The sequence below is a fragment of the Melozone crissalis genome, unplaced genomic scaffold, assembly GCF_028551555.1.
Source record: "Melozone crissalis strain CALT ecotype California unplaced genomic scaffold, PUWL_Pcris_2 ptg000014l_1, whole genome shotgun sequence".
Taxonomy (NCBI): Eukaryota; Metazoa; Chordata; class Aves; order Passeriformes; family Passerellidae; genus Melozone; species Melozone crissalis.
The window spans coordinates 17,546,713-17,559,839 of NW_026535792.1; the positions used below are offsets into that span (position 1 = coordinate 17,546,713).

The 13,127-nt window shown below is 50.0% G+C and overlaps 1 protein-coding gene across 5 annotated transcripts in view; it reads right to left on the minus strand.

The window, feature by feature from the left end:
* Positions 1 to 1,465: 1,465 nt before the first annotated feature.
* The window catches only part of NEO1 (neogenin 1), a 176,936-nt gene continuing 165,274 nt past the window's right edge, over positions 1,466 to 13,127 (minus strand). For 4 of the 5 annotated variants that reach the window (XM_054272380.1, XM_054272379.1, XM_054272378.1 and 1 more), the window contains 8 exons: positions 11,777 to 11,845; positions 10,995 to 11,142; positions 9,028 to 9,266; positions 8,443 to 8,535; positions 6,480 to 6,638; positions 5,304 to 5,540; positions 4,602 to 4,738; positions 1,466 to 2,211 (listed from right to left, as the gene is read on the minus strand). In XM_054272380.1, the coding sequence (XP_054128355.1) occupies positions 2,128 to 2,211; positions 4,602 to 4,738; positions 5,304 to 5,540; positions 6,480 to 6,638; positions 8,443 to 8,535; positions 9,028 to 9,266; positions 10,995 to 11,142; positions 11,777 to 11,845 (1,166 nt within the window). In that variant the 3' untranslated portion in view covers positions 1,466 to 2,127. The remainder of the gene's footprint in view (positions 2,212 to 4,601; positions 4,739 to 5,303; positions 5,541 to 6,479; positions 6,639 to 8,442; positions 8,536 to 9,027; positions 9,267 to 10,994; positions 11,143 to 11,776; positions 11,846 to 13,127) is intronic. The other variant, XM_054272381.1, reaches the window with a different exon arrangement.

Below are 13,127 nucleotides of genomic sequence, written 5' to 3' on the forward strand. Positions count from 1 at the left end.
CCAAAGTTAAAATCACAGGATATGTAAGAAAACGTAGCATTAAAATGTGAAAAAGTGCAATACAGATTGTACACTGAATTGAATAAATGTTTTTTCTCTTTTTTTTTCAGTTTAACCTTAAAAAACCAACTTTGAACAGTTGTTTTATCATTAAAAATATTCCCCCTCCCCAAATTCAATGACAATATTAACATTCATGGTGTTCTACATAAGGAATATTCACAAAGGCCCCCAGCTGGGAATACTGTGTGTGTAGGATGGCATTTCTTTGGGTGTAGGTAAAAAATAGGCAAAGGAACAGATCCACACCCTCCTTTTGCAGGCCAGGTGTGGATTTTATTCTTTAAATACGTGGTCGGTAGCTTATTTTGCCCTGAATTGTACTGATTAAAAGTCCAAACATTAATTATCCAGGTGGCCCATGGTGCTACCATTTATTTAATTCCCTCCCCTCCCTCAATAATAAATAAATGCAGGAAATGACCCCACCCTCAATCCCTGCTCTCCCTTCTCCCAGGGACAGCTTCAGCTCCACTTCAGGGGATAAAGGGAAGCAAAGGAAGCCAAGTTCTTTTTGCCACTTCAGTGGAATTCTCCTGGCAGAGGCACAGAGGGGCCTGAGCTTCCCAAATCCCAGCCCTGAACCATCAGGAAGTGTGGGATTCCTTTTATCCTAGAAGTGAAATTGCACAGGAGTTCATTGGCAGCTGGCTGGGGTTTCTCTCTTTTTTACTTCTCATTTTACTGAACTCCAGCCCTTTTATTAATGCAGAGAAGGACAGAGCCAGGCAAGCACACAAAGAGAGAAGGAAAACCCCTCTTCCCTCCCTGTTCCCTCTCCTCCCTTTCCAGACAGCTCTGGGAACAGCACCTGGGTCACCAACACTGGCTTCATTTTTACATGGTTTCCAAAGTGTAAAAAAATACATTTTAGCCTGGGTTTGTGTCTGAGGAATCCTTCAGAGCAGGATTCCTGTGGGATGGCCTGGGACAGGACCTGCAGGACCCTGTGGCCACCCAGTGCTCTCCAGCAGGATCTGGGCTGTGGGGAATGAGAAAATACTCAAGTTCTCTGAGCCCAGGGGGCTCAAACCCAGCCCTGCAGGCTCCTGATCCATCTCTAAACCAACAACAACAAAACAGCTGCCAAAAGAAGCTCCCTGTAGGGTCACCTGGGCAGGAGAAGCCCAATTCCCAGGAGGAATTCTCTGAATGTTCCTCAAGGAGCCTCTTCCTGGCCCAGGGAGCAGACACACAGTACAGCTGAAGATGTTTCCTTGTTCTTCAGTCTTCCCAGTCACTGGAAAAAGACAGGAAAACAACAGGAATGATCCCTCCCCCCGCAGGATCCCCTCCCCTTCCCCAGCTACTTCTCCCCCCACTGAAAATATGAAACTGCACAAAAAGCGACAAACAAGGCTCTCAGTTACACCTCAACTCAAACAGACCGGGAATCTCACAGTGATGAGAGGAGAAAAGTCAGGCTTTTAATAATTATAATATAAAAATAATAAAAAAAGCTTACAAAGAGCAGTGCAGCATCCCAAAAGGCCATGGATTAACTGCCAGAAGGGGACGTAATTATACGCAGGATAAAAAACAAAACTGAACAACCCACACTGGCAATGAATTTTCATACACAATAGAACAAGCAGTCAAACCTCAGCCTAGGCTGTGGAAAACAACAGTTTCTCCCTTTTTTTTTTTTTATTACAATATTTTTTTCCTTTTTATAAAAAAAGATAAAATAAAAACAACAAATAAAATTGTACATAAATGCCAATGTCCAACACTGAAAAGGCAGGGCAATCACACCACTGAGACAAAACCTGACCAGAAAAAAACTAATGGCAAGTCCACTTTGCTTTGCTTTTGTCCTGCTGGATCCCAGCCTGGCATGGCCCATCCTGCTGGGGGCTGCTGGAACCCCACGTGGCTCCCTGCAGGACAAGGGGTGACACTGGTGTCACCTGGGGCTGGTTCCTCTCCTCCTCCCTCCATTGCTCTCATGTGCTGTCCCTCTTTCTGGTTTGTTGATTTCTTATTTTTTTCTCTTTGTCGTTGTTTCCTGTAGTGTTTCCTCTGTACAATCCTGGTGTGGCAGGGCAGAGTCCGAGGCCGGGGCGCTCACGCCGTGGTGATGGCGTTCAGGTCCTTCATGAGTCCCTCCAGGTGCGCCATCTCTTTGGTCAGCTCGTCGGGCTCGTAGCTCTGCAGGGACAGGGGCACTCACACAGGGCTGGGGCTGGCCAGGAGCCACCAAAGGGCACTCCTGGGGCAGCCCTGAGCCCGGCTCAGCCAGCAGCACAAGGGGATTTGTCCATGTCAAGGTGGGAACAAGGTGCACTCTGGGCTGGGAGCTCTTTTCCCAGCTCAGTGATTCCCTGTGAATCCCAGCCTGGCAGGGTTGGAAAAGCTCAGCTCCTGCCAAGGGAGGGGAGCTGAGCTCTCTTTCCAAGTTGTGCTTCAGAGCTCCACTGGCCAAGCCCTGTTTTCCTGCCTCAATCCCTGCCTTTGAACCAAAGCAGGAAATTGAGAAGGATCTTCCCAGCTTAGGGAAAGGTCCTATGCACCTTTTACATGGTGCATTGTGGAAATAAATTCATGGACAGGTAAATAGACAGAAAATAGACAGAAATACAACTGTGAAGAGCTGCTTGACTGTGAAGGTGCCCTTAGTTCAGCCCCATGCACTGAGGGTCTGTCACTGCCTGCTGCTCCTGCACTTGAATTTGTTGGCAGAGTCAGCAGAAATTGCAGAAGTGGTGCTAGGGAAAGGCAGCACAAAGGAATGGAAAGACACCTGCTTTTGCTGGAAATTAAACTTCTACTTTCCTGAAAATAGAAACAGTAGTTGCACTGATCACAACATAGACCAAACCTCTCTGATTGTCAAATGCAGGTCTTAGGACCAGAACTATTAAATTCATGGATCAATCCACAAAGGAACAATGACTTAAAGCTACATGTTAATTATCTTAACAGTACCATCAGACATCAGCTTGCAAATGACCCCAAGACCATCCCTGTCACTGCATTTGGTCAATTTGGGCTAAATTATCATTTCATTTTAACAGATCAGACATTACTGTGCATGAGTAAAGCTATGCTCCAGGAGAAAAGGTCCAAGGAATACTTCACCAAGGCTGTTTGGGATCAGGATAGCTGCTAAACCCACACATTTTTAGGCTCAGCTGTCCCATTTCTGTCACCACTGTGGACAGACCATGGCCTGGCTCATCTCCAAACCCCTCCTGACCAAGTTCTGAGCAGTTTCCAGCCCTGTCCTGTTCTCACACACAGATCTCCTCCTCCATTCCAACAGCCAAGAACTTGCACTTTACCAAACCTCTGCCTTGTGCAGCAAAGTCATCCCAGCCCTCTGTCCAACACAGCATCTGCCAGCTCCTGACTGGGACAAAGAGCAGCAGCTGGGAGTGAACTCCTGCCTTAAACTCCTGCCTTAAACTCCTGCCTTAAACTCCTTCCTACAGCTTCTCCCAAAAACCCAGAATTAATTCAAATCATTACCCAACCCTGAACCTCACAGTTCAACCTGTAATTTACATTTTAAGACTCATAGTTGAACCAGTAATTTAATTTAATCTGGTTTTTGTGCTGACTCTACCTTGCACTAATGCATTAATGAAAAAAGTATTAATGGCTCTATTTAAACATTACAAATTAGTTGTGGAGTATGGGTTTGGTACTGACCAAACAAAATTAATAAAGCAGGAGTGACAGAAGCTCAAAAGGGCACCAAGATCAAGTTTCCAGATCAGGACATAGAGAAATAAAATCAGGGGAGTAAAAAACATGTGACAAAAGGACAGTGAGGAAAAAAAAATTCCAAATGAGCATTTCCTGCAGCAGTGATGCAGCAGTGAATATTTCTGTATTAACAGGTGACACAATGGCCACAGGAGCAGCTCCCTGGCTTGCAATTTGAGAGGAAAACAGCTCTTCCAGTGCCTCACACCCAAAACATTCCTTAAAAGCTGCTTCCAAAGCTGCCCAACGAGGCTGCACCCTTCCCAAAAGTCAGAAAACTTTCCTGTGATAATTTACAAACATTTTTGGGATGATGGCTTGGAACACACTGACATTAATGTCAAATGTTCTGTGTGCAATGGCACTGGAAATGCCCTGCAGAGAGTGGGAATGGCACTGGGAATGCTCATGGAATGGCATTGGGAATGCTCTGCAGAGCTGGAAATGGCACTGGGGATCCCTGCAGAGCTGGGGATGGCACTGGGAGTGCCCTGCAGAGCTGGGGATGGCACTGGGAATGTTCTGCAGAGCTGGGGATGGCACTGGGAATGCTCTGCAGAGCTGGGGATGGCACTGGAAATGCCCTGCAGTGCTGGGGATGGCACTGGGAATGCTCAGGGAATGCCCTGCAGAGCTCAGGGATGGCACTGGGAGTGCCCTGCAGGGCTGGGGAAGCTGCAGCTGCAGAACTCAGCAGGACCCTCCCTGTCTCCCCCCATTTTCCATGCAGATTCCTGACATAGGAGCTGTGACAGTGCCAAGCCCCTGTGCCCATGCAGGTGCCCACAGAGCCCCGGGGTGAGCCCTGCCAGCCTGGCAGGGGTACCTACGCTCTCCGAGTCCTCCAGCATGCGCGTGGTCTCCTGCACCTCGGGGGCGCTGGGCACCACCACGGGCATGGGCGGCCGGGTCCTGCCCAGGGTGCCGATGGACGCCGTCTTCACCGCGTGCAGGGGGTGCCCAGGGGCTGCAGAGAGGGGGCACACGTCAGGCACGGGCACTGCCTCTGTGCCTGCCCAGGGAGCCCCTGGGAGGAGCACAGGAAGGACAGGGGGGAATGGCTCCCACTGCCAGGGTTAGATGGGATAGTGGGAATTAGGAATTGTCCCCCGGGAGGGTGGGGACACCCTGGCACAGGATGCCCAGAGCAGCTGTGGCTGCCCCTGCATCCCTGGCAGTGCCCAAGGGACAGTGCCAGCCTGGGACAGTGGAAGGTGTCCCTGCCCATGACAGGGGGTGGCACTGGATGGGATTTTAAAGCTCCCTTTGAACCCAAAGCAGTCTGGGATATGTCATAGTTTGACACTGGCACAATGCCAGTGCCCCCTTGAAAATATATTTCCTGTTCCCTGAAGAAACAGGATTCTATCAGGAGAAAAGGAATGGTTCAATTTTGGAGTGGTGGATTTGAACTGCCCTATCTACCTACAGAAAATGACCCCAACAAAACTCACCCCCGCCTGTGCCGTATTTCCTGTGATGCCCAACCCCACCTCCCTTTGTTCCCTTTGTTCCCCACTGCGTGGCCTCACCTTGCTGGCTCAGCAGGGGGGTGCTGGGCAGGGCAGGGTCGAAGGGGCCCCCGGCGTTGGGCACGGCGGGCACGGCGAAGCTCTTGAGGGGGTGCGAGGGGCGCACGTGGGCCGTGGGGGGCCCCTGCGGCTCCTCCTCGGCGGGCAGGAACGGCCCCTCGGGCTCCGCCAGCTCCGCGCTGGGCACGGCCGAGCCCGCCGGCATCGTGTCCGTGCTGGGCGTGTTCCGGACGGACTCTGCGGGGACACACAGCGACAGCAGGGGTCACTGCTGCTCCCCGGGCTCACGGGGACACTGCTCCTCCTGCTGTGACCCCCGGCCCGCTCCGAGTGACCATCGGCTGAATGGGAGCTAAAGGAGCTGAGAGCTGAGTGATTCCACCTCTCACGGTTTGGCACTGAAAGAGCTCCTTGTTCCACTCCTCAGACAAACAGCACAGAACACGAATCTGCAGCCTCCTTTTACCCCAGAGTACCAAAGTATTGGCATTTTTAACTAGGACCTCTTCACAGCACTGGGGTGGTCACAGTGGAGCCACACTTGAAATCCATTTACTGAGACTCATGGAATGGTTTGGGCTGGAATGGAACCTTGCAGCCTCAGGAACTGTTTTCATAAGGAAACAATTTTTGGCTGTGATACCTTCAAATGGTGACCTTAAAGCAGAGAAGCTCAGAGTTTGCTTCATCCCAGTGTGTTACCCATGCGCACATTTAGCAGCACCAGTGCTTTGGGATTTTCCAGAGCACTGCAGACTTTAGTGCTCTCTAAAACTACTGCAAATGATTCTGATCAAGCCTGGAAGTGCTGCATGGAAATCACCCCCATTCTCTGTGTGCCCCATTCTCCACAGCCAAGCCTAGACTTTCCTTCCCTGCTGGTTTCCAATTGTATTAATTAGGGGAAAGTTACCCCATGAAGCAGCTTAGAGTTAATCTGATGTTTCAGACTCCAGGACAGGAGGAATCCCTGTTTGGAGCTGTGTGTAAAACATGAACCCCCTTTTCCAAGGACACCACCACGGATATCAAGGATCAATATCTGACCTACCCAGGCAAGCCCAGCCCATCCTGACGGAACCCCCAGAAGAGACTGGCCCAGCTCCAGGCTGGGGTTTCCAGGTGTTTCCCTGGCTGCTGCCCAGAGCAGCAGCTCCCTCAGGCTTGGTGTCTCACCTGTGGAGTCGGCCCTGTCCGAATGGGACATGGCAGAGCCCAGGGGCCACGGGCTGAGCTGGTGCTGCAGGAAGCTGCGGGTTGGAGAGGCGAGGCTGCCGGAGTGGAAATGGTGGTGAGGGGGATCGAGGGAATGGATGGGATGAGCACTAATCACAGCTGTGGATGAACACAAGACAGAGAAACACTTAACACACACACACACACAGGACAGGCTCCTGGGGGCTCCCCTCCCTGCTCCCTCCTCCAGCAGGGAGCCAGACCCTCGGCTGATTGACAACCCAGAATCAATCTGGGTTATCACACCTCAAATGTGCTTAGGACAAAAAAATCACCCAATTACAGCTCCAGAAACTGCCACCAGCTCTTAATGCACTGCTTGATTCCAAGGAAAAGTTCAGAAGAAGAATAAAGAGAATACAGATCTGTTATCCACACTGATATATTATCCACTATTATATAGTGGATATACTATCCACTATTGATATACCATGGAATGAGGTGTGGTAAACAATAAACAGCCCTTTGCTTCCCAGCATCCTCCCAGAATTTCAGTACTCCAGGAGGCAAAGAAGGAAGTCACTAGGTACACACCATGACTGCAAATTAGACCAAAATGGCACAGTGAATTGCCATAATTCAGTACTTAGGAGGTAATTAATAACTCCATCTGAACTCTCCAGTGGGTGGAAGAAAGCCATGGAAGGTTGTGCAGGCCCAGAGCTGGACATGGAATGGTTCTGGAGGGGCTCACTGAGAAAAGGCCTCATGTGCCAGGAGGGCATCTCAGATCCCACAGTGGATGTTCCACTCCCACAAAGCAGAGCCTGTGGCAGGAGGCCCCTGGAGCTCTCACAAACAGCATGGAGAGGCAGTCTCAAGGCCAAGCTCCAGCAGGGCCTGGGCTGCTCTGTGCCCCCAGGTAAGGCAGGGGCAGAGCCTGGCATAGGATGGTCACCTGTCACACAGCCATGTGTGACACAGACCAGCTCCAAGGAATTTAGTGTCAAACTGCATCCTCTGCTCCCTCCTCACTCATGGAGAGCTGGGAGACAACAAGGAGATCACACTGCTTAATGTACAACCAGCAAACCACATGCTACTCTTGGAAAAATGTCACAGAACAAGAAGATTGACAAACTGAGCAATCAGGTCATCAGGACACTTGAAAAAGTAGGCAGAGATCAAGAACACCAAGTGTTCAGCTCAGTTTTTAATTCAGTTAAAAGAAAGTGGAGATGTAATGAACTACTCTGAAATAATTCCATAAAATGGAGAGATTGTGGCAGCAGCCACCTGGCTACAGGTGGAACATGATCACAGAGCTCAGGGAAGTCTAAAGCTCAGCCTGGGTGAGCTTGGTGTGATTTTACCTCCCAGTTCTGCCCCTGCACAGTAACTCCTGAGCATCTCACTGAGGTTCTCACACAGGGTTTCAGTCTGGCTGTTCAGAGGTTCAGCCAAGTCCCTTTCCATCTTGGAGTCATTTGAAAACTCTAGATACATTGTTTAATTAAAAAAATATTTCATAATAATGGTAAGTTGGTATCAGAGAAGGATCCCAGGACAAAGAGGTCTCAAGGAGCTCAGAGGAAAGTCAGTGAAGGCTCTGAGAGCAGCAAGTGCAGAGCTAAAGGGGATGGTGACTGCTTGGGCTGGGAGGGGAAAACCAACAGTGGGGAACCTGACAGATTCCAGCTCCTGTGGAGCAGCTGGACACTGGCAGAGCTCCAAGGGAATGACTACAAGAGGCAGCAGACCCACAGGCTGTGCCTGGAGAGCCCAGACAGGGACAGACAGATCTGGCCATGCTCCTGCCCTCACCCCAGTACACATCTAGTCCCTTCTAACGTGGCCTCACTCTGCCCACACCAGGAGGGCTCAGGAGCCTCCCCTGAGCTGCCCCTGATGGGATTTTCTGGGAGCAGGGAGTGGCTCCAGCAGGAATGGGGGATTCACTTACGCTGAGGTGGCTGAGAATCAAAAGGCATCATCATCTTGGGCCTCATGCCCCTCCTTCCTGCCAGCGTGGACATGCTGTCCTCTGACTCGTGTCCTGAGGGGAAACAGCCACATTATGCTCTGCTCCAGCTCCTGAACCACCATTCCCCTGTAGTCCTGCTCCCAGGCAGCTCTTGGAGCCACCAGTGACAAAAGCAGCCCCTTCCCCCTTTGCTGGAAGGTGGGAGGAAGATGGTGAGGGTGAGGATTTTGGGAACTGGAGAAACTCTCCAGGCCCCAGTGCAAACCTCTGGCAGTGATTCAGCTCTGGGCTGAAAGGTCAGAAACAACTCCAGTGCTTTAATATCAAGTGAGATGATCTTCCCATTACTACTCAGTATTTACTAAGAGAAAGTAATGATCTAACTCTTGGATGCTCCATTTCCTCACTAAAACACATGATCCAACCCTTGCAGAGTCTCAGAAACCAGGAACAAACCAAATTCACCGCTTGGAAAATAAGAACAGAGAAGAGGAACTTCATCATCTCTCAATAAAGTGATGTCACCAGCCACAGGAAATGCATCTCACCCCCCTGGGCTCCCACCTCTGTAGGAATTCCTCCTTTGATGGATGTTGCTGTCCATGGAGTTGTCCACCGGGGTGATGTCCTGGGAGTTGCGAGGGATGGGGGTGTCTGTCATGATGGGGTTGGGATCTGGGGATTTATCAATGGGTTTGAGCTCCAGCCTCTCGTGGTGGATCCAGAGGTCTGGAGGTTTGACATCTTTGGAGTTGCCCTTGTACTTGTGGGAGCCATTCACGGATTTGCAGGCAGCTCGTTTCCTGGGGAGGGGAGCACAGGAGATGTTCTCATTTTTGGAAAAGGCAACAATCACACAATCACAGAATCATGGGGTTGGAAGAGAGCTCTAAGATCATCCAGTCCAACCTGTGCCCTGACACTTCAATTAGACTATTGCACCAAGTGCCATGGCCAGTCTTTTTTTAAACACATCCAGAGATGGTGATTCTACCACCTCCCTGGGAAGAGCATTCCAGTACTTTATTATTCTTTCTGTGAAAAATTTCTTCCTGATATCCAACCTATCCCTTCCCTGATGAGACTGTGTCCTCTGGTTCTGTCAGAGACCAACCCCACCTGTGCACAACCTCCCTTCAGGAACTGTAGAGAGCAATAACGGCACCTCTGAGCCTTCTCTTCGCCAGGCTGAGCATCCCCAGCTCCTTCAAACCTTCCTCACAGGGTTTGTGTTCCCAGCCCCTCACCAGCCTTGTTGCCTCCTCTGGAGGCCCTCAAGGATCTCAACATCCTTCCCAAACTGAGGGCCCAGAGCTGGACACAGCACTGAAGATGGGGTCTCACCAAGGAGAACTTTCCCCTGGGATTTCCCTCAGGTCTTGCATCCAGCTGGGCACAAGTTTCCCACTGGGCAGGGAGCTTTGAATTTTGCACACAAGCCCCAGTGACAGCTCAAAGCACATCCATGGAATGCAGCCCTGGCTCTGCAGCCCAGCCTTCCTTACCAAGAATGAAGTTTGCAGAAATTCTGCTCATTGAGAGAATATTCCAGTGCTGTCCCCTGGCTTTTCAGCACTTCCTTAAAAATCTGGTTTGCATAAAACATATCCTTTTCAAACTCCAAATACAGCTCTGGTCCTTGAAAGAACACACAGACACCCTGCAGGAGCATCAGTGCTGCAGCATTAATGCAGCTGCTCTGAGGGAAGCACTCAGATACAAACACTGGGATTTGGGAGCACTGTCCTAAGGAATCCAGCAGCACACTCAGATTCCCCTCCAGTGATCCTACTGAAAACTGGATAATGTCAATGCAAGAGGGAGGAGCTGCCTGAGCTCTCCCAGCTCCCAACACATGGATTGGCTCCACTTTGGAAACTTGTGAAGGAATGTCACTGTGATATTTTCTGAAAAATCCCTTTGCCAGGATTTCTTCTCCTGGGAAGCTGAGAAGCCTCAGAGAAGAATGAAAACAATAATTATCTGATTGCTTCTCCTGTGTTTGCTGCTTTGGAATGTGGTCTGGAGATTGTTTATCCAACAAGTGGTTGCTTGATTGGTTCCATGTGAATTGTTTTGACTTAATCACCAATCACAGGCAGCTGTGTCAGACTCTGAGGAGTCAGTCATGAGCTTTCATTATCATTCTTGTTAATCCTTCTGATGTATCCTTTTTCTTTCTTTAGTATAGTTTAGTATAGCATTTTTAATATAATATCATATCATAAAATAATAAGTCAGCCTTCTGAGAACATGGTGAGAATCTGCTGAGAGATTCTCTTCTCCCACCTCGTCCTGGGGACCTCACAAACACCACAAAGGACAATTTCTGCTCAGGGAGGGAGGGGGAAGTGCAGGCACACTGGAAGCACTGCCCTGATTTGTGTGTGACCTGGAACTCTGGGACACTGCCAGGCAAAGCAGCCCAGCAGCAGCAGCACCTGCAGGCTGCAGGACTTAGAGGGAATAAACACTAAATGAAGAGTTAAACCCCACACTCAGTAGGGCAGCCCCAGCCCCAGCCCTGTTACTTTTTCTGGTGGGACGTGGTGCGGCGCGTGCAGAAGACGGCGACGATGACGACGATGACGATGGTGATGACGCCCACGGACACGATGATCACCAGCAGCATGTTGCTGTCCAGGGGGGATGTGGGGCTGCCATGGGGACTGTTACTGCCTGGGAGGGTTGGGGAGGGGAGAAAAGGCTCATTTATTACACAGGAAATCAAGCAGTGCCCACCAAAGATGTCTGGAATCCTGCAGATCAGCAGGAGGGGATGGAGCTCCTGAGCAATGTTTGTTTCTCTGCATTTGCCAACTGTTTCTGTACAATTGCTCATCTGGAAGTTGATTTATAGATCCATTTCCTACTGAGTCTGTCACAATTGAAGTGCAGCCTACTCAGTTATCACAAAAACCTCCTGACTCTCAGAAGAGTCAGTCTGGGATCCTGCTAAACCTGCAGCACCACAGGCTCCCCTTGGAGCCACTGGAATTGGATCAGGAGCCTCCAGGGGTCTCTTGGCTCCAAAGGAAACCATTTATCCAACACCCTGAGGACAGGAAATCCCAACACACAGCACTGAGCAGGAGAAGGAGCACAGGAGGCTTTCCCTGCTCATCTGTCCCTACAGAATTGATGTCCCACCCTGGCAGCTGTGTCACACCACACTGGGAGCAGCTCTGGCATGGAAATGCCAAGGGAGCTGAGCAGCAGCAGGAACAGCTCTGGAACTGCTTCTGGAACATTCCCTGGCTGCCCCAAAGTGGCAGCAAAGCGTGGCCATGGAGCAGCTGTGCCCCACACTCACCTCCCAGCGGGGGTTTGTAGTCCGGGCCCAGGTCCATGGGGCGGCTCCCCTTCCCAGCAGATCCTGAGGCTGCAAGGTTGGACACAGAGGAATGTTATACACACAGCCACAACTCAGCATCTCTGAGTCCTTCTTCACAACCTCCCCAAGCCCCCCAGGAGCAGCTTTTTCCCTCCTTTTCTGTCCCTACAACAAAATTTGGCTTTGCACAGCACCTGCTTCTCCGAGGAAAGAGCCACTTCTCCAAAGGAGCTCTTCAATGCTTTCCCAGTTATTGTTTTCCTAATTAAGCCTCTCCTAATTTCACTTTAAAATCAACAATAAAGCCCATTTGCAGTAAGGCACAGGTACATGTGGAGGCAAATGGTTTTGCCACACTTGTACTGAGAGTTCATCACCCTGAAACAGGAATTACCCAGGTGTCTTTTCCTAACACCCAATTCCAGCAGGTGGGGGAGACTGGAAATGTGCACGGTAAATGTAATATTAAGGCCCTGCCTAGCCATAAAAACTTGCTTTCAGCTCCTCCCTGTTCTCCCCTGCACAGCACAGGTGACAACAAAACACCACAAAAGTGGTTTTGATGAAACCCAAGGGAAAAATAAATTAGTGACATCCAAACCTGGTCCTTCCATATCAAAATGCACTAATGCAAAATTAATGACAAAAACACTGGAGTAGGGAAAACATTCAGCAATGGTGCAAAGAAAAATATTCCTTTGGTTACAGGAATCCAGAGTATTTTACACATCTTCACACTGATCTACAAGAAGAAAAAAAAATCCTCCAAGAAATGAGGCAGTGTGGAGGAGAACAGTCAGGAGAAGGATTTTTTTCTGTTAAAAATCCCCTTTAATCAAGAAGTAAGAAGTGTTAAAGGATGTGTAACAAATAGAAACTGAAGCTCAAGTGAGAGCTTGTGAACTGGTCCCTGAAATGAAGACAAATGGCAAAACCAGGCAGGGGCTAAAGGTGGGGAGGGGAACAAGGAGAACATTCTGTGTGTGCAGTGAGGGAGAGGAAGGACTGCAGGACAGACAGTGGGACATGGAAGGACCCAGGGAGCTGCCAGGATGGAGCAGATACAGCACCAGGGTTCTCTCTGTGGGCTCCAATAACCCCGCAGCAGCAGAGACAGACTGACAGCACCTTTCACAGCTTTTGTGTGATATTTTTGTGTCTGCCTGGGCACTGAACCTGCCCTGGAAAGGTGGGAACCCCAGAGGGACTCAGAATCCCTGAGCCTGGGGCTGAGGAGCTGCTCCAGGCACAGAAGCTGGGGAGAGGGGGGACATGAAGAAGCAGCAATATTTAGGAAAGGAATCAGACACCCTGAGCACTTCCAGTGTAG